The sequence below is a fragment of the Oryctolagus cuniculus genome, chromosome 2 (assembly GCF_964237555.1).
Source record: "Oryctolagus cuniculus chromosome 2, mOryCun1.1, whole genome shotgun sequence".
NCBI classification, from domain to species: Eukaryota; Metazoa; Chordata; class Mammalia; order Lagomorpha; family Leporidae; genus Oryctolagus; species Oryctolagus cuniculus.
In genome coordinates this window covers 77,399,075-77,424,820 of record NC_091433.1, presented here as the reverse complement: position 1 = coordinate 77,424,820, position 25,746 = coordinate 77,399,075, and the positions used below count along the sequence as shown (strand labels likewise).

The 25,746-nt window shown below is 38.3% G+C and overlaps 1 protein-coding gene and 1 long non-coding RNA gene across 9 annotated transcripts in view; one reads left to right on the top strand and one right to left on the bottom strand.

Annotated features, from left to right (window-relative positions):
• LOC103352202 (uncharacterized) overlaps positions 1-10,455 on the top strand; it is a 31,810-nt gene extending 21,355 nt beyond the window's left edge. For 2 of the 3 annotated variants that reach the window (XR_519708.4, XR_007914067.2), the window contains 2 exons: positions 3,028-3,129; positions 7,454-10,455. This is a non-coding gene — a long non-coding RNA (uncharacterized lncRNA). The other variant, XR_007914066.2, reaches the window with a different exon arrangement.
• DLC1 (DLC1 Rho GTPase activating protein) overlaps positions 1-25,746 on the bottom strand; it is a 515,079-nt gene that overhangs the window by 286,220 nt on the left and 203,113 nt on the right. For all 6 annotated transcript variants that reach the window (XM_070068489.1, XM_051832521.2, XM_051832520.2 and 3 more), the window contains one exon: positions 20,873-21,010. In XM_070068489.1, the coding sequence (XP_069924590.1) occupies positions 20,873-21,010 (138 nt within the window). The remainder of the gene's footprint in view (positions 1-20,872; positions 21,011-25,746) is intronic.

Genomic DNA, 25,746 nt, shown 5'->3' with positions numbered 1-25,746 from the left:
AGTGGACATTTAGAGCTATGAATACACATTTCACCTTTTGTTAGGATTCTGCCTCATAATGTCATTCGAGAGCTTTAGAGAAGCAACTTCCTGCTTCATCCACAGAGGTCTTAGGCAGGACTGCAGCAAGATGAGGCTGTTATTTTTAGCCAGCATGTGATCCCAGCTCCTCTTGAGTGACTCAGGTCTTTGGGGGCTCCTTGTGTCCAGATTCTTCACCTGCTAGATACTGACTCTGGTGGCAGATTCTATGGCTATGTAGTATGGGTTATATGTGTCACTATACTGCAAATACCATGAGCGACAGAAAGAGAAAATCTGGGAGAAATCATCCGTGACAACAAGCAGTAGCGAATGAATCTTTCACAGACTTCTTACCCTTGTGCACTGATATGCTAGTTTTTGGGTTTGTGTAGGTTGAGATATTTTTGTAAGATATAGACAGTGTGGTATGGTGGAGATTTCTAGAGCTTGGTTGAAGGAATTCATTAAGTTATGTCCTTTCAAATCCACAGACAGCATCTTGCACGTGTTTGAATTTTCAGTGCTTAGCAAACTGACTAGCACAGGATAAAAGCTCCAACACGTGTTCAATGAATGAATGAAAAGAAGGGTGTAAATATGTGATAGATCAAAGTTTGGCATTTAAATTACATAGCCTTTGATAAGTCTTTCTAAAAACTACAGAAACTCAACTGAGAGAAAGTTTTCAGCCACAAGAGTGTACTTTCTTGTAAGGAAGACAATTATTGTGTAAGTTTTATACAGAATATTCTAAAAATTTTTTCAAAGTGAGAAACATCGAAAATTGAGCTGAAAATAGCAAATATATGTTCAGATTGCTTATTTAGCGACAGATCCTCACAGCAAGGACAACGCCGAGCAGTCCCCAGAGATGCTGTCTCTTTTGTGGTTCCACAGGCATGGACTGTGCAACGTGCTTCACAGCATTACAAGTCCTGAAATGTCATCTGTGAATTTAGCTTCTTTACCTTTCTGAACAGTCATGGAAATCCAACTACTGCAGATCATTGTCAGCACAAATCTTGAAAAGGCTGCCACAAAAATACATTTATGTACGCCTAATTTGCCTCATAGCATGATTTGTGTGTGTGTGTGAGGGTGTGCGTGTGTGCGTGAAGTGATGCAGTTTGACCAGAAGATGGCAGCATTCTGAAAGAAAAAACAACAAACAGGAACACAAAAACCAAGGCACTGCAATTCATAAGCTTTTTACTCCTCAGAGTTTTCATGTTGGCACTATTTTGCTTATTTAATATGTTTTGGACATCATCCTTTTCAAGGTGAAAGATGTGCTCTACCCAGAAAAAAATAACAGCATTAGTTAAGAGCCCACCTATACTACTTATTTTCTGATGGAAAAAAAAAATTCCCTGCAAGAATTATCTAAAAGCTATAGAATTTTAAGTCAGTAGTGTATTAATTCTCTCTGGGAGTCACAAATAATCTTTGGAAAGAATGCATATGTAATTGAACTTATCATCTAGGGAGAGATAGTTGTTAAGATTCCCCCCACATTGAATATATCTGTGTGGTAGAACATTCTAGTGTACTATAAAACACGTTGTATAAAAATACAATTTAAAAAACTAAGCAGGAAGTGGTGGATATGCCAATTACCCTGAAGGGATCATTATATATTGGGCAGTTGCATCAAAATACCACAATGTACCCCATAGGTTGTAGAATTATTGTATATCAATATCAAAGAAAAGATTCTACAGCAGAGACAATATACAAATATGTATTTATACATGTATGAGTTGTTTTACTTTTTTATTTACAAACCTTTAAGAATGTTGTATTCCTATCTTAAATCTAATGTAAATTTACAGACATCTGATTACATGTATCTTTTTTATTTGTAATAATATTGAAAATCTTTGATGAGCCTGAAAGAGCCATAGAACTTTCCTTATGTATCTAATTTGCAAAATCTTTAATTTAATGTAATTGAAAAGACACATTGGGGAACATATGGCCTGTGTCCTTGTAATGTCTCATCCAATCTACACAGGAAATGGAATTACAGGTAATCCGTTTTGACAATATTCCTAAGCCAATTAACATGTGATGTTGTTTACCCTGTACAACCTAGACGCTATGAGTAATTAGAAAAAATTCAAAGAAATATAGTGTGAACAGTAATGGAAAATACTGAGATGACCTTAATTTTGTACCTCCTGCTTTCATATGGCATCATATATGTATAACTCTTTTCTAGTTTGATGACAGTATTTTAACAAAAGTTTTCACAAATATTTTCTTAGGAAAAAATTACACTTAGTATTCGATTGCTGACAATTTTTACAAAAAACAACCCAGCAGCCCAACTCTGAATATAAGCCTGTGTCCGTGGGACCTGTCCTTGCCGCTGCCCGTGTGGTCAGTGAGCTGCAGCACTCCTCACGCCCTGGAGGCAGCCTAACCCAATTCCCTGCATCCACGCCTAAGTGCCCAGCAGGAGTCCTGTGAGGGGACTTGGCGCTGAAGTCCATCCTCCTTCAGCCCAGGAAGCTGCAGAAGCTTCTGGACCTCAGCCTTCAGCTCAGCTCTGGAGGCCGTGGCCAGGCAGAGCCCACCCCGTCACAACCTCATCCTCATCACTGTTCTGGAGATCTGGCCAGCTTGGCAGGAGGCTGCGTTAGCACTTGTGAGAGCTGAAGAAGTAACTAGGGCCCGCCTGAGACAGAAAAGTGTGTCATGTGGTTTGCAAGTAGAATGTCCAGGCGAACTGATAAAATGTTTAATTATCCCTGGAAAAACACTTTGATCCATTTTAAAAGAGTTCACACTCCTTATTTTCAGTTGGCTCAACTGTAAATCCAAAGACAAACTATTTTGGCATGTTTTCAGTTGTCACTTGATCAGCATGTTTTCTAACTTAAGTTCTGAAGAAAATCTATCTGATAACCCCCCCAGTTTTGCAGGGCTGAACAAGAAGCTAAAGTTATCCATCTTTATGTTGTATGTCTCCATTCTCAATTCTGTTTGAATACATTTCAGGGAGTGACAAGAAATACCAGCATAACCTTGAACCTGGAATTTTACGTTCCTTAAGGGGCTCTTATTCATCAGATGTCAGCAGAGAGAGGAAATGTGTTCCTGGTAAGTCATAATTGCAGCTCAGGACACAGATCCTTGTGACAGCATATTAAAATTAAAGGTTTTAAGACAGAGAGAGAGAGAGAGAGAGAGAGAGAGAGAGAGAGAAGGAGAGGGGAGGGGGAGGGAATGGGAAGGGAAAGGAAGAGAAGAGAACTCCTATTTGCTGGTTTGGCTGGGCCAGGACAAAGCTAGGAGCCAGGAACTCAATCACCCTCTGCCATATGGGAGGCAAGGATCCAACCCCTTGCTCTATCACCTGCTGCTTCCTGTGTGTGCATCAGCAGGAAGCTGGAATAGGGCAATGGAGCTGGAACTTTAACCCAGGCACTGTGATATGCGACATAAATGCTGTGCCAACAGCCTGGATCTAAAATTGAAATTTTGGCCCAAATCCCAAGATGATAAATTCAAGTTTCAAAGTAAGTTGTCAGATAAACCACACTGTTGAGCTCACAAAAAGTACTTGGATGAGAATACACTATAGAACTCACAATTCTTCCACACACTAATGAACTCCAGAAGCAGAGAATGTGGGGAAAATGACTTTGGAGAGAGATATTATATTTTATATTTAGCAGTCCTCCACAAGACACCGTGATGTAGGGAAGGTTTAGAAGGGAGCTGTTCTCATTTCAAGGCTGGTGAAAGGGACTTAAAAGGGATCCTTTACACCTGGAGAGCTTGAGATGTGACCCCGAGTGTGGGCGACACATAAACTGACCTGAACGCAGAAACTGATCTGCCTTATTGGACTGTCATATCATAAACCAAGGGAGGTGTGGCTATGTTGGTATCAGCTGGACTCCTGATACAATGGAAGGGACAGTGTTCATTGCTTCTCATGTATTGCATGGCATCATTTAAGGATCTGTCCACAGGGTTGACCAGCAGTGTAATCAGGCCTCAGGCAGGAGAGGCTAACATGTGACCAGTTAATCCTGTAGCTGTGGAAGAAGCAAGGGATCTAGGGAAATAATGGTGCAAAGGCCACATTCAGGATATGACAGATGCTGTAGCTAATTTCCAATGTGACTCCCGATGACCCTGGCCTCTTGATATCTGTGCCCTAGGCAGTCCCCTGCCACATCAATCTGGAATGGTTTGTATGGCCACCAGGATGAAACAGACATTTGTGCCTTTCAAAGCTAATTCATTAAAGGCATAGCAGCTTCAGTCTTGATCTCGCAGGTTTCTCACTCTGGGGCAAGCCATCTGCTATAACGTGAGGACACTCGGGCTGCTTCATACGGAGGTCCACATGGAGAGGAGCCAATTTACTAACCACAGGAGTAAATCATTTTGGAAATGGACACTCCAGCCCCAGCCAACTCCTGCTGCAGCTTCCTGAGAGATACTGCCTAAAGCAGCAAAACAAGTCTCTCCTGCTACTTGCCCATTATGGGACATAATAGATGGTAACTGCTGTTGCTGCTTTTAAAAGATTAATTTATTTGAGAGAGAGAGTGAGAGAGAGAGAAAGAAAGAGATCTTTCATGTGAAGGTTCATTACTCAAATGGTTGCAACAGTCAGGGCTAGGCTACGCCATGCTGAAGTCAGAAGCCAGGAATTCCATCCTGGTCACTCAACTGAGTGACAGTAAGGTAAGCACTTGAGCCATCATCTGCCACTACCCAGGGGCATTAGCAGGGAGCTAGATCAGAAGCAGAGTAGCTGGAACTCAAACCAGCGCTCCAATATGGGATGCAGGTGTCCGGAGTGGTGAATTAATCCACTGCACCACAGTGTGCTAATTACTGTTGCTTTAATCCACTAAATTAAAGGTGATTTGCTATACAGTATTAATAAGTAATAAAGGGATGGCTGCTGCTGTAACAAGAAACGCTAAAAGCTGAGAAAATGAAGGCATGAATTTGGGATCATGGGGCTGGTGGATGGGTGTGGAGCAGGTGCTACTGAAAGATGACAGGACCTCAGAGGCATTGCTAACATGAGCTTAGAGGGGGATCTCAGTGAGACCTTAAAGCAAAGTGAAAAAAGGACTATGAGAAAAGAGAATCCTTTTCACCTGATGCCATTATATTTAGCACGGTGAGGGGTCTTAAAAATTGATGGAAAATATATATAATGAAAAAACATCATGATTTCAAAAATTTTTCTTGTACCAAAATAAACTTATTCCTTTAATTCTGATTTACTACAAACTCTGAAGTAACCTCACAGTTCCATGGCTGTGGCTGCTTCCTTCACAAGGCAAGTCCTTTGGCCTCAAGGAACTGCCTCACCCAAGGTCACATTACTTTCTAGGAGAGTCTCTGCCAATGATTGACAGGTGCAGAGATGCGGAGGGCCTCCATTTCTGACAACTCTGAAAGGCCACCCATGCTGCAAAGCGCCCATCGATTGGCTGAGGCCTAGCTGTCACAGCACTGCAGTTCCACACAGCTCTGCCCTCTGCTCATTTCTGCCATCTGTATGTCCACGCATGCCTATCTCTTGAGAGCACCCCTCAGTAAACCTTCTCCAGGCAATTCTTGGTTCAGGGTTGTTATTCCAAGGATTCTACTCATGTCATTCCGCACCTCCCACCCCCAACTTTTTTCTTAAATTTTACTCCAATGGCTAGCACAGTGGCTCATGCATAGACGTGAAAAGTTTTTTTTTTTTTTCAAAATAAAAAATTACATATATTTGAAAGGCAGTTACAAAAAGGGGGGGGATCATCCATTTCCTGGCTCACCCCCTAAATAGTTGCAATGGCTGGGGCTGGGTCAAGAGCCAGGAATTCCATCTTGGTCTCCCATATAGATGGCAAGGGCCTAAGCACTTCTGCCACCTATAACTGCCAGCCTAGGTGCACAGCAGGAGGTGAATTGAAAGTAGAGCAGCTGGGATTTGAACCAGTGCCCACATGGAATACCAGCACTGCAAGCAGCAGTTAAGCCCATTGCACTGCAACACTGATCCTATTGAAGGATTTTTATAGGCTTGGAAAAAATTGGGGTTTACATAACATTAATGTCCATAAGATAAATAGTGTTAGACTTTAGCTACATTATAAATTCAAAGTCATAAATATATTAACTAAATAGCCAAAGAGGAGCCAGTGATGTGGAGCAGTGGGTTAAATCTCTGGCTGTGATGCTGGCATCCCTTATTAGAGTGCCAGTTCGAGTCCAGCGGCTTGGCTTCCAATCCAGCTCCCTGCTGATGTGCCTGGGAAAGCAGCAGCAGATGGCCCAAGTGCTTGGGCCCCTGCCTCCCTTGTGGGAGACCCAGTTGAAGTTCTAGACTCCTGGCTTCAGATTGGCTCAACCTTGGAAGTTGCGGACATTTGGAGAGTGAAGTTACAGATGGAAGACCTCTCTGTCTGTCCATCTCTCTTTCTATCTGCCTTTCAAAAAATAAATAAATTTTTAAGAAGAACCAGACATAGTGCTGACAATTTTGCCCTTTACTTTTGATTCAGATAAGGTTTTCAATTATCTACTAAGAGAAGGTTGGCATTATCAGCGATAAAGAAAGGTCCTGGCGCTGGCACTGTGGCATAGTGGGTAAAGCCACTGCCCACAGTGCCCATATGGGCACTGGTTCGAGTCCCGGCTGGCTGCTCCACTTTTGATCCAGCTCTCTGCTAAGGCCTGGGAAAGCAGTGGAAGACGGCCTAAGTCCTTGGGGCCCTGCACACACGTGGGAGACCTGGAAGAAGCTCCTGGCTCCTGGCTTCGGATTGGTGCAGCTCCAGCCGTTGTGGCCAACTGGGGAGTGAACCAGCGGATGGAAGACCTCTCTCTCTCTCTCTCTCTGTTACTCTGACTTTCAAATAAATAAATAAATACATGAATATTTTTTAAAAAATAAATGCCCTTTTACAAATATGGAATACCTTTTTGATTTATATAACTACACAAGGGAATATTAGAAATGTAGACAAAAATATATGTAGAATTGTTCATCTTTGTGTTATATATACAAATATAGTATTGGATTTAATACAGAAAGGAAAACTACAAATGAATTACAAGTGAGGGGATGATAGCACAGTTTTGATTTATCCATAAAATAGCAAATGTAAAATTAAATATTTGTGTAATACTTGCTTAGGAAATATGTGTACATGGAAATTCTGCTAATTCGAAGTGTTCAGCTATTACGATTATTCAAAATTCTGATTTTAATCCACAATAGAAACAAAGTAAAAAATGACATTTATTCTATCTATGACCTAGTATTCTGAAGCATTGAATTTGTTTCTCTTCAAATCCTTTATGATTTGGGATGGAAGAACCAAGACCTGGGCTAAGCTGTGTTTTTCTGATCTGGACTCCTCTGTATCACAGTTTTGTTTCTTGTTTGTCCCTCCAGGGCTCAGGACTCGGGGAGGAAGCATTAAGGAAGGAAACAATGGCCTCAAAGGAGAGTTCTGTGGGACAACGTCATGAAGGTGTTCTTGGTAGTGAAGTAGACATAGGTCCAGTGGCTACCTGGACTCACAAAAGACTTCTTCAACATTTTCCTCTCTAAGTTATTTAGTCTAAGATTCTAACAAAATTTGTATATGGATTGATCAAAGGAGATCTTATTCAGAAAACAATTTGTAAATGAGATCAATGTAAGTCAGTCTGGCTGGAGCAGGTGGAGGAAGGCATTTATGGGGTTGCCTTCGTGTGTACAGTATGAATGGCACTGATTTACTTGGTTAATACTGCTTTTGTTTACGTATCTATGCATTGCACATCAGTTCTAATCTGGTACATGCCTATTCAGTAGACTGCTATTTATACAAAAATGGGGCCTTCAAAATGAACCTACAATACATCAGCAGCAGAAAATGGATAAAGCAATCTGCAATAAAAAGGAAACAACTAGAGTTGATTTCATGAACATGAAATGATATTCCTTGAAAGGAATCAAAACCAGGAAGTCACCTGGGTGACATCAAGGTGTTAACAGTAGAAAGCCTGGAGTGCCCGGGGCCTGTGTTGCAGTGTAGCAGGGTAAGCCTCTGCCTGTGATACCTGCATCCCATATGAGTGTTGATTTCAGTTTCAGTTTCTCCACTTCCCATCAAGCTCTCTGCTAATGTGCCTGGGAAAGCAGCAGAAGATGGCCCAAGTGCTCTGGTCCCTGCTGCACACATGGGAGACTGGGAGGGAGTTTCAGGCTCCTGGCTTCAGCCTGGCTCAGCTCCTGCTGTTGCAGCCATTTGGAGAGGGAGCCAGCAGATGAAAGCCCTCTCTCTCTCTCTCTCTCTCTATTTCAAATAAATAAAATATTTTTTTTAAAAAATGACCAGAGAATCACCACAAAGCAGCAGCACAACACCAACCTAAAGAGTACAAATTATTGGTTTTTTCTAAAGAGACCTGCATACAAAACATTCACTACTCAGAACAGTCATGAATTTAGATATTTACAAGTGAAGGTGTGGTAGGACACCATGAGGATAAGGAATAGTGTCCTTCCTTAGAGATTTTTGTAGCATGTGATTTTTCAGGATGTTCAAATGGTTGGTTGATATTTTCCATTTTCTCTCTCTCTTTTTTTTTTAGTTGGAAATCTGTTATGTGGTAGACGCAGCTCAAAACTGTAATCAAGAAGACCTTCTTTGTAAACTCAGTCTAACTGGTATTGAATATGCACATGGACTTCCTGGTTAAACATTTCAACTGTCTTTAAGAAATGAGCACAGAGACCATCAAATGCCAGGGACAGAATTAATTATTGGTCTGTTAGCATGAGAGCAGGAAAACATGGGAACATATTGCATGTGTAATTAGAGCTTTGAGACAACTGGGTTTGAAGTGAAGAAAGTGAGGACTGTGCAAAGGGCTTACCGGTTATTATTACTGCTCAGTGCTATGAATTATGCTCTTGGTTGCTGTGATGTGGGATGCTGTTGGCTTGCCATTTTATATTGCCCAGAAATAACTGGAAGTCTTTATTTCTTTTGGATGAAAATAGGAGCTGGCTTTAAGAAGTCACATCAGTGCATGGAAAAACTAAATTTTTCTCATTGTAATGATGATAACATGTAAAGTACTATTCATATGACTGCATCTTAGGTTGTAGATGTTTCTTCGTATTGTTTCTTGTGCTAGTGCCATCTAGGCAATTCTAACTGTGCCATCGTTCACATGTGTTCCCATTTTCCTCATTTTCCTTGGTTTTAGGAATTCTATTCCAGACACCTAATTGACCAGATTCTTAAACACAAAGGAGAAAAACATGTTTGTCAACTCCAAAAATTATTGAGGTGTTACATGTTCTTAATTAAGTATTAAGGGCTGGTATATTTGAATACAACTTATATGTAATAAAATGAAACTTCTAAATTCAAAGTGAAAGGATGTGTATATCAAGGTCATTGTGGAGATAGAATAACCCGTCCTAAACAGGACAGTCATGAGTTAATGTGGAAATAGATTGAAAACAGCTGTCAGTATCTTAAAACACAATAAATGAAAGGATTTTGGATTTATTTTAAATATAAAAGCAAATGGTTGTGGAAAATGTTTCTATTTTTCAAGACCCAAAGTTAATGAATGACATACTTTCTATTTCAAAATTCAGAATATGTGAACAGAATTGTCTTTCTTTTTAAAACTGTGGAATTCTAAGAAATTTCATTATAATAATCACTGAGTGATGTCCTTTTTAGAAAATTTCTTTCCAATTCCCTGGTGTTTCAGCTTTTCCTTTGAAAACGCTATAAATTTTGCCTTTTCTTTCTCATAAACAAGGCAAATAGTAAATCCATATACTTTAATATTATTGCTTAGCTATGTCAAAATAAAATTGGCACATTCAAAGCATTACAATAAAAGGCATTTTTCAAAGACCGTTACATTTTTTGAATTTGTTAACTGTAAACTATACTAAATCATTCTTTTGATGTTTCAGAAGAAGTTGACTGAACTTTCTTTAAAAATTCTGTGTGTCATTTTTCCCCCTTGCTATATTGACTATTTTCTTGGGATATGAAAATTAGTAATATTTGTGACATTTTCAATATGATTTAAGGGATCTGGCATTGTGGCATGGTGGGGTAAGCCACAGCTTGCAATGCCAACCTCCCATATGGAGTGCCCTCCAATCTCTGCGATCGAGTCCTAGCAGCTCTGCTTCTGATCCAGTTCCCTGCTAATCTGTCTAGGAAGACAGTGGAAGATGGCCCAATTGCTTGGGGCTCCTGCCACCTACTTAGGAGGCCCAGATAGAGTTCTTAGCTCCTGGCTTTGGCCTGGCCCAACCCTAGCCATTGTGACCATTTGGAGATCTCTGTCTCTGTTTCTGGATCTCTGTCTCTCTCTCTCTGTCACTCTATCTTTCAAATAAATAAAATCTTTTAAAAAATACTATTTAAATTCTTGTCAATTTTATATATTTCCTTGGATTTTCCCTCCAAATTTCAGAGAAAAATACTGTTTACAGTTGCTATTTGCAAAAAAAGATAATGGTTTATACCTATATTGTTTTAAATGCTATTTATGTAAAATATATTAATGACTCACTAAAAGAAAATATAGCTATTACTAAATTTTTGCATATGAATTGGATTTTAAATGATACTTTAAATTAGGTGATTTGGACTCACGACTCCACATGCTTTTTTCTACTTTAATCTTCACCATTAATGTATCAAAAGCACGATGACTTCAGCTTCACAGTCATATCATGAGGGGCTGCGTCTAAACACAGAAGCGGGTTTACACTGAAACTGTTATGGGGAATTCCTAGTGATTTTTCTTTTCTATCTTGGATCAGTTTTATTTTTATTGACATGCAGCATAATCAGAACACCTGCAAATGATGTTGTATACTTGAGTAGCAGAATCAGCTCTGCTATAATCGACACGTGAACTACAGGCTAATTGATCACAGAGGGAACTCTGTGACATTTATTTTCATTAGGAAATAAACCCAAATAAAGTAATTCCCATCAATGCACCTGAAGTGTCTTTTGATTTGCAGCAAAGATATCAGCATGTTCAATACGAATTCCTTCACCAGCTAACTAATTGAGCCATAAAAAGATTAAATGTAGCATTTCTTTATGGTTTTGTCGAAGTCTTGAGAATTTGGTGGAGCTGTTGACAGTCTTCCCAGAAATGTGCAAAAACACACATAATTTAAATGTGTAAATGTGACATTATTATTATAATAATAATTTCAGCGGTTTCAGGGATCTTTTTAAATTTGTCCATGAACTCCAGGGGAAGTATTCTTTTTCCAATTCTTTGTGGCAAATTCATCATGGAGCAAGGTTATGTGATCAGTCAGCATGTCTTTGAGAATCTCAATAAATAACTGTAAACAAAACAATATTTTCTTTGCTTTATAATTTTGACTTTAAGCAGTCGGAAAAGCCCATGAGAGTATTTCAGACATGGAAAGCCAAGACACTCTGGCAAAAAAAAAAAAAAAAAAAAAAGAATTAAATGAAAGATCTCCACGAGTGAGATCCCAGTGGAAGAAAGAACAGGTCATCAAAGAAGGAGGTACCTTTCTCTGAAGGGAGGTGAGAACTTCCACTTTGACTATGACCTTGTCTAAATATGATCAGAGTCGGTGAACTCAAAAGGCTTCCATAGCCTTGGCAACTCATGACAAGAGCCTAGGGTGATTACTGACACCATAAACTAGAGTGTCAATTTGTTAAGTTAACAACAGGAGTCACTGTGCACTTACTCCTCATGTAGGATCTCTGTCCTTAATGTGCTGTACATTGTGATTTAATGCTATAACTAGTACTCAAACAGTATTTTACACTTTGTGTTTCTGTGTGGGTGCAAACTGTTGAAATCTTTACTTAATATATACTAAATTGATCTTCTGTATATAAAGATAACTAAAAATGAATCTTGATGTGAAAGGAATGGGAGAGGCAGTGGGAGAGGGGAGGGTTGCAGGTGGGAGGGAAGTTATGGCGGGGGGGAAGCCATTGTAATCCATAAGCTGTACTTTGGAAATTTATATTCATTAAATAAGAGTTAAAAAAAACTTTAAGCAGTCAAACATGGAGGTCCTTTTTCGGAAGTAACAATTAACAGGTTGATTATTGTTTGTAAATGCTGCCTGCTATATTCTGTTTTACCTTATAAGCTTTCTCCTCTAATATTCTCTCTCAGATCCTTCCAAAACTCCAGTCTCCTAACCCTTATGCAGACACTACCACACAAGTCTATCTTTATGTTTTCTATGTTTATACTCTGCAATATACTTATGCAATATTTTAAATATAATTTATCATGAATAATAATTATGTGGCTACATAAGGATTAAAATTACTAATTTGGTGTCATTAAAACCTTAACTATGTAGTTAAAGATTGTTTGGAAAGCTATGTAAATATTTGGATATGTATAATATCACAGAATATATATGTAAATAAACAGACACACATGCACAGATATACATATATATGACCTATATATATATATGTACACACACAAATGCACATGACACACATATACAGACACATTTATAAACTATGTGGCAAATGGTTGGTTTAGAAAATGAAGTTGAATGTATGTAACCTACACCATGCTCTGATGAGCCAGCCTCTGTTCTTTACCGTTCAGCAAAACTGTTCTTTGTGCACTTTCAGTATTAAAACATTAGTTAAACAATAATCCTTGCTTATTGGCTCTTCTACTTTTCGTAGTTTCCATTACAAGTGATCAATTATGGTCCAAAAATGCTAAATGGAAAATTTCAGAAATGAACAATTCATAGGTTTTAAATTACATGCTGTTCTGAGGGTTACATGAATATAAGTCCTGTGATACTGTTACAGTTTTCCTGATAACTGACACAGCTGATAAGTGACTGATGGGTGGGTAGAACATATGGCAGAGATATTCTGGACAAAGGGATCATTCATCTCTTGGGCACACAGAGTGGGAAGCACAAAACTTCATCAGCTATCAGAATGGATTCCCAGTAATATATAGAGAAGGTCAACGGTAGCCTAGCACCAAGTCATGGTGCCCATGCCCTTCACCTCATTTCATTTTCTCATATAGGTGCTGTATCATTTTATATCATCACCAGAAGAAGGGTGAGTATAATACAACAACATATTTTGATAGAAAGTGAGAGAGAGAGAGAGAAAAACCTTACCAAAGAGGCCAAGAGAGTGAGAGAGACCAAATTCATGTAACTTACTACAGTATTGTGTATTGTTACAATTATTCTTTTTTTTTGACAGGCAGAGTGGACAGTGAGAGAAAGAATTATTCTTTTCTATTATTATTTGCTGTTGTTAGCTCTTTTTTTTTTATTTGACAGAGTTATACAGTGAGAGAGAGAGACAGAAAGGTCTTCCTTCCGTTGGTTCACTCCCCCCCCCCCCCAAATGGCCACTATGGCTGGAGGTATGCCGATCCAAAGCCAGGAGCCAGGTGCTTCCTCCTGGTCTCCCATGCGGGCATAGGGGTCCAAGCACTTGGGCCATCCTCCACTGCCTTCCCGGGCCACAGCAGAGAGCTGGACTGGAAGAGGAGCAACCGGGACTAGGACCCAGCGCCCATATGGGATGCCGGCACTGCAGTCGGAGGATTAAAGAAGTGAGCCAAGGTGCTGGCCCTAGCTGATGTTAACTCTTATTGTGCCTAATTTAGAAATTAAACTTTATCATAGTTATGTATGTATAGGAAAAAACATGACACAGGATCAAATATTGTCTACAATCTCAGGTATTATCTAGAGGTTTTGCAACATCTCTCTCAAAGATAGAGGGGAACTACTGTATTTTGTTTTTGGTATAAAGACATCTCAAAACAATTCATTTTAGTTCTGAGCAAGTGGTTAGCCTGGGAATCTCTCTGTAAAGCAACGTTAGCAGCACTGAAGACGTGGGTACAGTGTTGTCCCCATCCCTTTCTAGTAGCAAGCTGCGGCAACATGAGTTAGCTGCTCTGCATCCCGGTTTTCTCATTTATGAATATAGATTAGAATAGCTTCTACCTCAAAGGCTGGAGTTAGGATTCAATGAAGTATATCTTACACATACAGAATAGTACTGCCATGTAGTGTAAACTCCACAAATGTTTGTCCTTTCTGTTCCTGATATTATTATTACATGGGCAAAACATATTTTTCTCTGTAATTATTACTTGGCTAAAATTTATAGAACTTTTCTAAAGTTTCAAAAGACCATTGCCAGGGTCTCTGATTTGACTAAGTTTTGGCACAGGGTCATAGAAACATTGTGAGTGGCAATTTATAGTTCTTAAGAGCGCAATGACCAAGAAGTTGGTAATTTCAAGAACAATGTAGATTAGCTCATATCTCGTTGAGTGAAAAAAAAAAGTAAGATACTGCTTTTTAAATGTCTTACACTTTAATAACACTCGGGAAATAATCACCTAAAATCTAAATTATTACACAATGCTATTACCTTACTGTTTCCCAACCTTGAAACTTTTTTTTTTTTTTTTTTTTTTTTTTTTTTTTTTTTTTTTTTTTTTAAGGAGGACAATGCTGTTGACCAGTGAATATCAGATCAGGTAAAAAAAAATCAGTGTTTGCTTCTGTCATGTCAAGTGGGAATATAAATTAACTGTATGTAAGTACTTCTTGAGTGTACTGCAGTAGAAATAACTGTTTTGGAAGTTTTGTTGAGAGATGTTTCTTCTTCAACAACAGCTCAGACCGACCATGGAATTTTTGGAATCATCAGTAAAAGCAGCTAACACATCAAATTGATTGTGGTATCCTAACGTTTTCTTTCTAAAAGTCATCTAGAAATGATCACGGCCCCACAGACACGAAGCTTTATTTTGGCAACCTCTTGTAGCCTTCGAGCAGGATTTGTTCTGAAAGCAGCAGCTATCTCGGGCTGCACGTCACTTCTCCTGGCCTTAGGTCCAGACCTTCCATGAGCGTCTTCCCTCATCTATCTCATCTCCGTGTCAGTAGTAATGCCTGAAGGACCAGGGATGTATTCAGTGTGTGGAACTGGAGTTATTATTGCTATCTTAAACTGGAATAGGACATATCTTTTTTTTTTCTACCCTGTAGCAACTACACATATTGAGGATTAATCATGCTATCTTTGATGTCTCCAATAAAAGGGTTATTTTGCAACTTCACTGTATAGCTCATTCAGATACAAATGCCAATATATCCCCAAATTCCTTTTGGCTGTCTGAGCTTATACTCAAAGCCGTTATGTCTAGTGTGGTCCCAACTTGCCCGATGACTGTGGGACTCATCATCATTATTAGAATTCTCCATTTAAAAGGAAAGAGGAGCTTCTGTGGTGGGGGTAGGGACTGGAGTGTAGACTAAATTAAAACAATATCATTTACACTCTTACAATACTCTTGGTTAGTGTACACAAAATGCTAGACTGTCTTTATGCCTCCAGTGGTATGTTTTACAAACAAAATATTACTTTCCTTGTTATCTGGGGGGCTTGGTCTCTTTCTTTATAACTGTGATTAGTGATTATGAAATGAACATATCTTCCCATAAATATTTTCAGGAAAAATAGTAACAAAAAATCCCTGAGGTTTGAGAGTCCAACTTTAAAATCTTTCCTGTAACAAGCCTTTATTCATTAGGCTAGAACAATTCAAGTCACAGAAGACAACAAAGATAGAATGGTGTCAGGCCATTGCTCTACAGTGGATCCAAGTACTTTACAGATAATTGTGTAACTGCTCATGGGTTCTTTGCAGAAGATGTTCATATAAAAGGCAATAGCAGATTGTTTCAAAGGGGCAAAACAGAATTTGGGAGAGAAATCGATGAACTTCCTTTTATAAAGCAATAGGGCTCTTTCTATTCGAATGTGTTTTTAGGATAGTACAAGAGCCGAAGCTGGGAACGAGGAACTCAACCCAAGTCTTTCAGGTAGGTCACAGGAGCCTCATTATTTCAGCCATTGCTGCTGCCTGCCAGAGTCTGCATGGGCTACAAGCTGGAGTCAGGAGACAGAGGCAGAAATCAAACCCAAGTCCTACAATGTAGGATATGAGTATCATAATCACTAGGCTAAATGCTCATTCTGGACAGCCTACCTTTTAACTTCTGTGTATTTCTGTGAAATAAATCTCAGGAATGAATTTTGATGTGGAATTTTCAGTATGACATATACATACAACTAATGAACAATCCAGAATACTCATTGTTCCATTCTAACAATAAATATAAAGGAAATCTCATTGAAAAATAGACTCTTAGAAATCCAGACACCTTATACATAACACCTCCTCCCCTATATTTATGGTAGTTCTCAATCATTTTAAATAAATTTCATAGCAGCAAGTTCAGTGTAACTTTAAATAATTCTGAAACGAAAGTAAGCATTCTATAAAAATAAGACAATGGAACAGAAGGTTAGTTCATTATAGCTGGATGTTAGAAGTGGATATCCTTAGAATTTCATATTTCTACCTAATGTTAAATTTGAAATTTTAGTTTATCGTAAAAACAATGCCTTTTGTATGATACTAGTTTTTTTTTTAATCTTTTTTTTTTTTTTTTGACAGGCAGAGTTAGACAGTGAGAGAGAGAGACAGAGAGAAAGGTCTTCCTTTTATTGGTTCACTCCCCAAACGGCCGCCATAGCCGGTGCTGTGCCAATCCAAAGCCAGGAGCCAGGTGCTTCTTCCTGGTTTCCCATGCAGGTGCAGGGGCCCAAGCACTTGGGCCATCCTCCACTGCCTTCCCAGGCCACAGCAGAGAGCTGGACTGGAAGAGGAGCAACCGGGACAGAATCTGGCACCCCAACCGGGACTAGAACCTGGGGTTCAAGCACCGCAGGTAGAGGATTAGCCTAGTGAGCCACGTCGCTGGCCCGATACTAGTTTTCTTTTACTCTTTTCATAAAGTAGCCAGACTTCCATTACACATCATCTATTACCCAAGCTCAAGAATGGAGGGAAGTGTATGTTAAATCTCTCATAAAACAGATAAAGTTCTTCTAATATTCCAACCATAAAACTGATTCATGGCCCAACAGTTATTTTCAAACTGTAGTAAAAAGGGGTAACATGAAGAAATTGTGACACTAATAACAACAGCAACAAAAAAAGCACAAACACAAATTAAAACAATACTTTTCCTAAAAAATAAAGCCTAATTTTAAAAGCTATTCTTATTGCTAGTCATTCTATTTAAGAAACTTCTTCAGAGTCAGTTGTCTTTGAAGTGGAGTGTCTCTTTCTGGACACTTTCCATGGCCTACAGGGAAATTCAGTAAACGATGCAGTTCAATAGCTTGGCAGAACTGTCTAACTCTGCTTCACTCTGTGTAACTCTTGGCTTTGGCCAAGATTGTTATGTAAATTTTGATGGTCTCAAAGTGGAATGTTGCATCTGAAGGCTGAGTCAACTGCATGATGAATCTTATTGCAAACTGAATGATGACTTGTGGTATGACTGTAAAGCTATGATTTTGCTCCCAAATAACAAGTCACACCAGAGCAGCTGAAGGTGATTCATATCCAGCTTTCTTCAGTAAATTTTCAGTAAATATTTGATTTGGGAGACATGAAAACATTTTTTTTCTGTCCAAGAATTGGTGCAAGGATTTATAAATTGTGACTGTAGGGTGAATTGTTTGGTTCACTGGTATGGCAAAACATGAAAAATGTCAACAAAGAATCATCAGAAAATACCCTAGTGGATGAAAGCCCTAGCAAAGTGGATTAGCTTATACTTTTTATCACAAAACTTTACTGAGCATGGCTACCAAAAGGAGATGTATATTGTGTATCTCTATTGACCACATTTATAAACATGGGTATTGAAGAAAGACTAAGGAACTACACACATAATTGTACATGATAACCAATCATGAAACAATTACACACTGAAACATGTATGTTCCAAGGAAGAAAATATGGATATCACTCCTGATTATAGTAAAGTAAAAGATAAACTTGGAACAAATACCAAGGTGAAAAGAATGGCTCTGTAAAGTGAATGGAAAATAAACATTTTTAACAAGTGAGCCTCTGAAATCAGCATATGAAAGTTATCTTACCCCATGTTTATAGTAGCTCAACTTTCAATAGCTAAGATACGGAATCAACACAGATGTCTATCAGCTGATGATACACACACACACACACACACACACACTGTGGAATACTACTTAGCAATAGAAAAGAACGAAATGCTGTCTTTCACAACAAAATAGATGCAATTGGAGACCATTATGCTTAGTGAAATGTCAGTACAAAAAGGACAAATATCATGCTTTATCTGATTTGTGGAATCTAATACATAGAGTACTAAAAAAAGTAACATATATGAGTAAAATTGACATCTTTTTTTTTATTTGACAGGTAGAGTTATAGACAGTGAGAGAGAGATACAGAGAGAAAGGTCTTCCTTCCATTGGTTCACTCCCCAAACGGCCGCCACAGCCGGTGCTGTGCCAATCCAAAGCCAGGAGCCAGGTGCTTCTTCCTGGTTTCCCATACAGGTGCAGGGGCCCAAGCACTTGGGCCATCCTCCACTGCCTTCCCAGGCCACAGCAGAGAGCTGGACTGGAAGAGGAGCAACCAGGACTAGAACCAGTGCCATATGGGATGCCGGCGCCGCAGGCGGAGGATTAACCAAGTGAGCCACGGCGCCAGTCCCAAAATTGACATCTTGAGATATTATTATTGTTTATAGCCCTTGTGTATACTCCTAAAGGACAGTAATTTTGCTACTTACTACTTATTGAATTATGTATTTAGTGGAGGATTAAGCTTGTGATTAAAGTAAATTAAAAGTATGTCATCACAAAAATTAAAAGAAAAATAAGGAAGGAGGTGGGAGGGTGGAAAGTATCACTGGGTTTTTAAAACTGCATATATGATATGAAGTTTGTTTCCTTGTATAACTAAACCACCACCACCACCAACAAAGTGAGCCTCATACCTGTCCCCAGTGTTACAAAAGCCAATGCTGTAAATGATTCTCAGAACTTTCAAATTAAAGTGGACTGGGGGGAGGGTCGAGTTAAAAAAATCTGGTCCTGGCCGGCGCCTTGGCTCACTAGGCTAATCCTCCGCCTAGCAGTGCCAGCACACCGGGTTCTAGTCCTGGTCGGGGCGCCGGATTCTGTCCCAGTTGCCCCTCTTCCAGGCCAGCTCTCTGCTGTGGCCCGGGAGTGCAGTGGAGGATAGCCCAAGTGCTTGGGCCCTGCACCCCATGGGAGACCAAAATAAGTACCTGGCTCCTGCCATCGGATCAGCGTGGTGCGCTGGCCGCAGCGCGCCAGCCATAGCGCACCAGCTGCGGCGGCCATTGGAGGGTGAACCAACGGCAAAGGAAGACCTTTCTTTCTGTCTCTCCCTCTCTCACTGTCCACTCTGCCTGTCAAAAAAAAAAAAAAAAAAAAATTAAAAAAAAAATCTGGTCCCTTAATCAGAAGGTGATTAGATAACCAAGTTTCATGTTTTAAATTTTGCATTTCAATCTTCTTTCTCCATTATCAGAAAGAAGAGTCTGCTGGCACACGTTATTGTTGTCCCTGCTTTTTTGGTGACATGTATTATCTTGTTGATTTCTTCTGTTCCCCATATACACAGGACTGCCACGGCCCATAAAGCAGGTCATGGCAGCTTATTGTTTACACGCGTGCTCTCCTGGGCTCAAAGGCAAACTGCTTAAAGACACAATATACTTATTGCTCTTTTTCTTTTACCATAGTATTTGACATTTAGTAAATGTTCAATAAATGTTTATTCCATCCAAAATGATCTAGGTATAAATAACATAATTCCTAATTTCTACATAAATATTCAAGTCTGGTATATCTGCAGTTTAAACGTTGTGTTTTTATTCTTCTTGAAATTGCAGAAAATCTACCATGCTTTAAATTCAGAGTATTCTTTTTTGAGTCTTATTTTAGACTTGCCTTTCATTTTAAAGACAGGCAAATAAGCAATCCAAACCTGTTTCCCTGTGTTAAGCTAACATGGGCATTTAAAAAAATAATACTGCACTATGATTTTCACTAAACTAGGAAAGGTTATTTTGGAAATGCTAGGACTTTAGATATTTGAAGTAGTAATTACTTCCTCCATAATGTTACCTTTTAGAGTCAAATACTATTTTCCTGTTGCAGTTCAACTTTTTGCTTAAAGGAAAATGTCTTTGATTCACAATTCACTACACTGTGTTATATTCAGTGTGGTAATTCTCCCTTTCATTCACTTCAACAGCATTGTAACGTCTATGAAGCATCATAATAATGGTGACAGCAGCTTGTATTCATTCAATACTTGCTCTCCAGTGGGCATTTCACTAAGCACTTTATGTGTGCTGTGTCATTTAACACCCACAGAAGAAAATTTATGATGTAGGTAATTTTGTATCTCTATCTCTTTGTCTATCCTTCCTTCTCTCCCTCTCTCTCTCTCATTTATATCTACCAACCCATCTTTTTTTCTGTTATCTATCTTTATAATAATATATCTCTGAAGTTTCAAGAGATAATTTTCCACTCAGTAAACAGAAGTGATCAACATAATAGTGCAGAAAGGCCCTCTCCAGATTTTGCCTCCTTGGTTGTTTAAAACTTTGAGTATTCAGTAACAACATGGCATTAGGGTGTTTTGCATAATCTTGGATCCATCAGCTGTTTGGGTGAAGCATTTGTGTGATTTATAAAACAAAGCAACAACCCATTTGTAGGTCTGTTCTTGGTTAAACAGCCGTCACGGCAGCTCCAAGGATATGTGTTCTGCATTCAATGGATATGATGTCACCTCTTACCTGATGGTCACGACACTTAACATGTTCAGATTGAACGTCAGATTCACAACTTACCGTCTTGGGTTTGGTTCCAGAATTGGCCACGGGGATGGAAGATGGCAGGTCAGTGCACTCAGTGTTGGAAGACAGATTTTCTTGTGTCTGAATTATTGAAATAGTATCTGTTCCACTTTCAGATCCTGATTCCAGATCCTGTGGACATGAAATGCACTGATATGAAAGGCGTGTGAATGCTCCTTCCCTCTCTTTCTCACTTCTCCCTTTACCCTTCCCTTTCTTGCCACTGCCAACATATACCAACAAACTGACGTTGACATGTCACTCAAAGTAAGTGGAATAACAATGCAAGAAGTAGCACGCCACTTTGGTAACTGAACACGTTAGTCTGAGATAGACGGGCTATTGGTGGTGACTAGCCACAGCACTGCAGTGATGGTTAGGAGGTGGAAGCCTGCAGACATCCCTTACTGACTTTGTGATTTTGAGTAGCTCAGTTAACACCCCTTGCACAAAAACAGACTGCCCAGACATCCTCACCAGCATCATTGCTGGAGTCAATGACAACACTCTTCTCATTCTCCTCCCCTTGGTCTCTACTAAGTTCTCAACAGACCTCCAGGGTAACACCTAACACAGTGGACTAGAATCTCTTAGCTAGTGACTCTTCTATCTAATGAACCATACACTCATTGTCTGAGGACAGAAATCATGCTTTGTAATGGGTGATTCAATTCCTTCCTTCTCTCTTTCTTCTTTTTTTCAGTTTTTGAGGCAACATATTTTAAATTTTAATTACAGTAAAAGGCTTAATACTTCACCACTAAATAAGAAGTTTAAGAAGCAATGAGCAAAAAGATCCTAGTTTAGTGGAAATATAGACAATAGCCATAAAAAATAATTGAATGATACAATGACCATTTCATCCATGTACAGTAAATTTTAAAGTAATTACAGATCATTAAAACTATAGTAGTATAACATTGTTAATCACTGGTTTTACAAAGGTATAAAATGAAATTTTATAAAACCATATTCACAGCAATATTAATACATACAGATATTTCTTTTTTATTTCTTCCTTTTTACTTTTATTTGTTTTTTAAATTTTGTCTCCCATACATAAGGGAGAACATGCAGTATTGGTCCTTCTGTCTAGCCTATTTCCCTCAACATGGTATCCTCCAGTTGTATCCATTTTGCTGCAAGTGGTAGGATTTCATTTTTTTTAGCTGAATAATATTTCAATGTTTATATATACTACATTTTTGGTCCATTCATCTGATGATGAACACCTTGGTTGATTTCAAATTTTGGCTATTGTGAACAGTGCTGCTATGAATATGATGGTGCAGGTATCTCTTTGATACAGTGTATTCAAGCCTTTTGGGTATATATATCCAGTAGTGGGATTGCTGGATCATATGGCAAATCTATTTCTAGTTTTTTAAGAAATCTCCACATTGTTTTCCACAATGGCTTCACTAATTCACATTCCTACCAACAGTGTGTAAGTGTTCTCGTTTGTCCATATCCTTACTAGCATTTGTTATTCTCTGTGGCTTTGATTTTAGTCATTCTGACAGGGCTCAGGTGATATCTCGTTGTGATTTTGATTTGCATTTCCCTGATGGGTCGTAATGTTGAGTATTTCTTCATGTATTTGTTGGCCATTTATATTTCTTCTTTTGAGATCTACTAAAATCCTTGCCCATTTCTCAACTTGATTGGTTTCACTGAGTTTTAGTTGTTGATATATTTGGGATATCAATCCTTCGTCAGCTAGGTGGATTGCAAATATTATTTTCCACTCTGTTGGATGTCTCTTCACTGCATTCATTGTTTCCTTTGCTGTGCAAAAGCTTCTGAGTTTGATATAGTCCCACTTATTTAGCTTTGCTTTTGTTGCCTGTGCTCTGGGGGTCTTATCCAAGAAGTCATTCCCTACATCTATGTCTTGAGTGTTTCTTCTATGTCTTCTTCCAGCAACTTCATAGTCTCAGGTCTTAAATTTAAGCCTTTGATCCATCTTGAGTTGATTTTTGCATGTGGTGAGTGATATGGATCTAATTTCATTGTTCTACACATATAAATCCAGTTTTGCCAGCAACATTTTTTTGAAGAAACTATCCTTACTCCACTGTATGGTCTGAGCACTTTTGCCAAAATCAGTTGGCTATATGTATGTGGGTTAATTTCTGGGCTCTCTATTCTGTTCCACTGATCTATGTAGTGGTTTTTATGCCAGTACCATGCTGTTTTATTTACTATGGCTTTGTAGTATGCTTCAAAGTCAGATATTGTGATGCCTCCACCTTGTTTTTTCTTGTTCAGGGTCACTTTGGCTATTCTCATCTTTTGTGATTCCATATGAATTTTAGTATTGCTTTTCTAGTGCTGTCAAGAATTTCATTGGTATTTTGATAGAGCTTGCATTGAATATGTAGATTGCTTTAGGTGGTATAGACATTTTAATGATATTGATTCTTCCAATCCATGAGAAAGGAATATCTTTCCATATTTTTGTGTCCTTCATGATTTCGTTCATCAATACTTGAAAATTTTCATTGTAGAGGTCTTTCACTTCTTTGGTTAAATTTATTTCCAAATATTTGATACTTTTGGTAGCTACTGTGAATGGAATTTCTTTCTTGATGTCTCTTTCTGTGAGTTCATCATTAGCATACATAAAAGGTACTGTGTTTTGTATGCTTATTTTGTAACCTTCAACTTTACTGAATTGGCTTATCAATTCTAACAGCTTTTTGGTGAAGTGCTTAGGTTTTTCTAAGTATGTCATCATGTCATCTGTAAACATGGATAATGTGTTTTCTTCTTTTCCATTTCAATGCCCTTTATTTCTTTCTCCTCCCTAATTTCTCTCAATAAAACTTCTAATACTACATTGAGTAAAAGTAGTGAAAGTGGACATCCTTGTCTTGTTCCAGATCTGAGGGGAAATGTTTTTAGCTTTTCCCCATTCAACATGATATTGGTTGTCGGTTTGTCATGTGTAGCCTTTATAACTTTGAGGAATGTTTCTTGTATAACTAATTTGTGGAAGGTTTTTATTATGAAAAGGTGTTGAATCTTATCAAATGCTTTTTTTGCATCTATTGGGATGATCATATGGTTTTTGTTCTTCATTCTATTGATGATTTATGATGCTTATTGATTTGCATATGTTGAGCCACTCCTGCATTTCTGGGATAAATCCCACTTGATCATGATGTATAACCTTTTTGATGTGGTTTGGGATTCAATCTGTGATATTTTGTTGAGAATTTTTGTATCTGTGTTCATTGACACAGGTCTATAGTTTGCTCTTCATGTCATGTCTTTTGGTTTTGGTATCAAGGTAACACTGGCTTCTTAAAAAGAGTTTGGCAGCATTCCATCCTGTCCAATATTTTGGAATAGTTTCAAGAGTATTGGGGTTACTTCCTTTTGTATATTTTGTAGAACTCAGTAGTAAGGCCATCAGGTCCCAGACTTTTCCTTGTAAGACGTTTGATCACTGCTTCAATCCCATTGCTTGTAGTGGTTGACTGTGTCTTTTGATTTGATCTTGGTGGTTTATATGAATTCAGGAATTTGTTCATATCTTTGAGGTTTCCCCATATATTAGCATATAGCTCTTCATAGTATTTTCTGATGATCCTTTGTATTTCAGTGTTGTCAGCTGTAATGTCTCCTTTTTCATCTGTAATTTTATTTATTTAAATATCTTCTATTTTTTTCCTTGTTAATCTGGCTAGAAGTTTATTTATTTTATCTTCTCAAAAAAACAACTTTTTGGTTGATCTTTTATAGTTTTATTTGTTTCAGTTTCATTTATTTCTACTCTGATCCTTATTATTTCTTCCCTCCTGCCAATTTTGGGCTTGGTTTGCTCTTGTTTTTCTAAGTCTTCAAAATGCATCATTAGATCTGTAATTTTGAACGTTTCTCCTTTATTAATGTAAGCATTTATTCTTACACACTTCCCTTTTAATACGCCTTTTGCTGTATCCTATAGGTTTTGATATGTTATGTTCATTTTCATTTACTTCACAAAAGTTTTTTACTTCTTTTTTAATTTCTTCAATGACCCACTGATCACTCAGTAGCATGTTTAATTTCCAAGTATTCATGAGTGTTCTATTGTTGCTGTTGATTTTATTCCTTTATGATCTGAGAAGATACGTGGTGTGATTTCAATCTTTTTGAATTTGCTGTGACTTGATTTGTGGCTTAATATGTGGTGTATCCTAGAAAATGTTTCACATGTTAATGAGAAGAATGTATATTTTGTAGCTGTTTGGTAAAATGTCTTGTAAATGTCTTTTAGGCCCATTTGCTCAATAGTATGTTTCAACCATCATGTAGCTTTATTGTTTTTCTGTCTAATGACATGTCCATTGATGAGAGGGGGTGTTGAAGTCACCCACTATTATTGTATTATAGTCTCTCTCTCCCTTTAGGTCTAATAGTATTTGCTGTGTATATCTGGATGGTCTTGTGTTAGGTACATATATATTTATGATTCTTATGTCTTCTTGCTAAATTTAACTGTTTATCAAAATATAATGTCCTTCTTCATCTCTTTTTGCAGTTTTTTTTATCTTTTTTTTCAACTGTTATTTAATAAATATAAATTTCCAAAGTACAACTTTTGGATCATAGTGGCTTTTCCCCCCATAACCTCCCTCCCACCCGCAACCATCCCATCCCCCAACCCCTCTCCCATCCCATTCTTCATCAAGATTCATTTTCAATTATCTTTATATACAGAAGATCAACTTAGTATATACTAAGTAAAGATTTCAACAGATTGCACCCACACAGACACACAAAGTATAGAGTACTGTTTGAGTAGTAGTTTTACCATTATTTCGCATAGTACAACACATTAAGGTCAGAGATCCTACATGGGGAGTAAGTGCACAGTG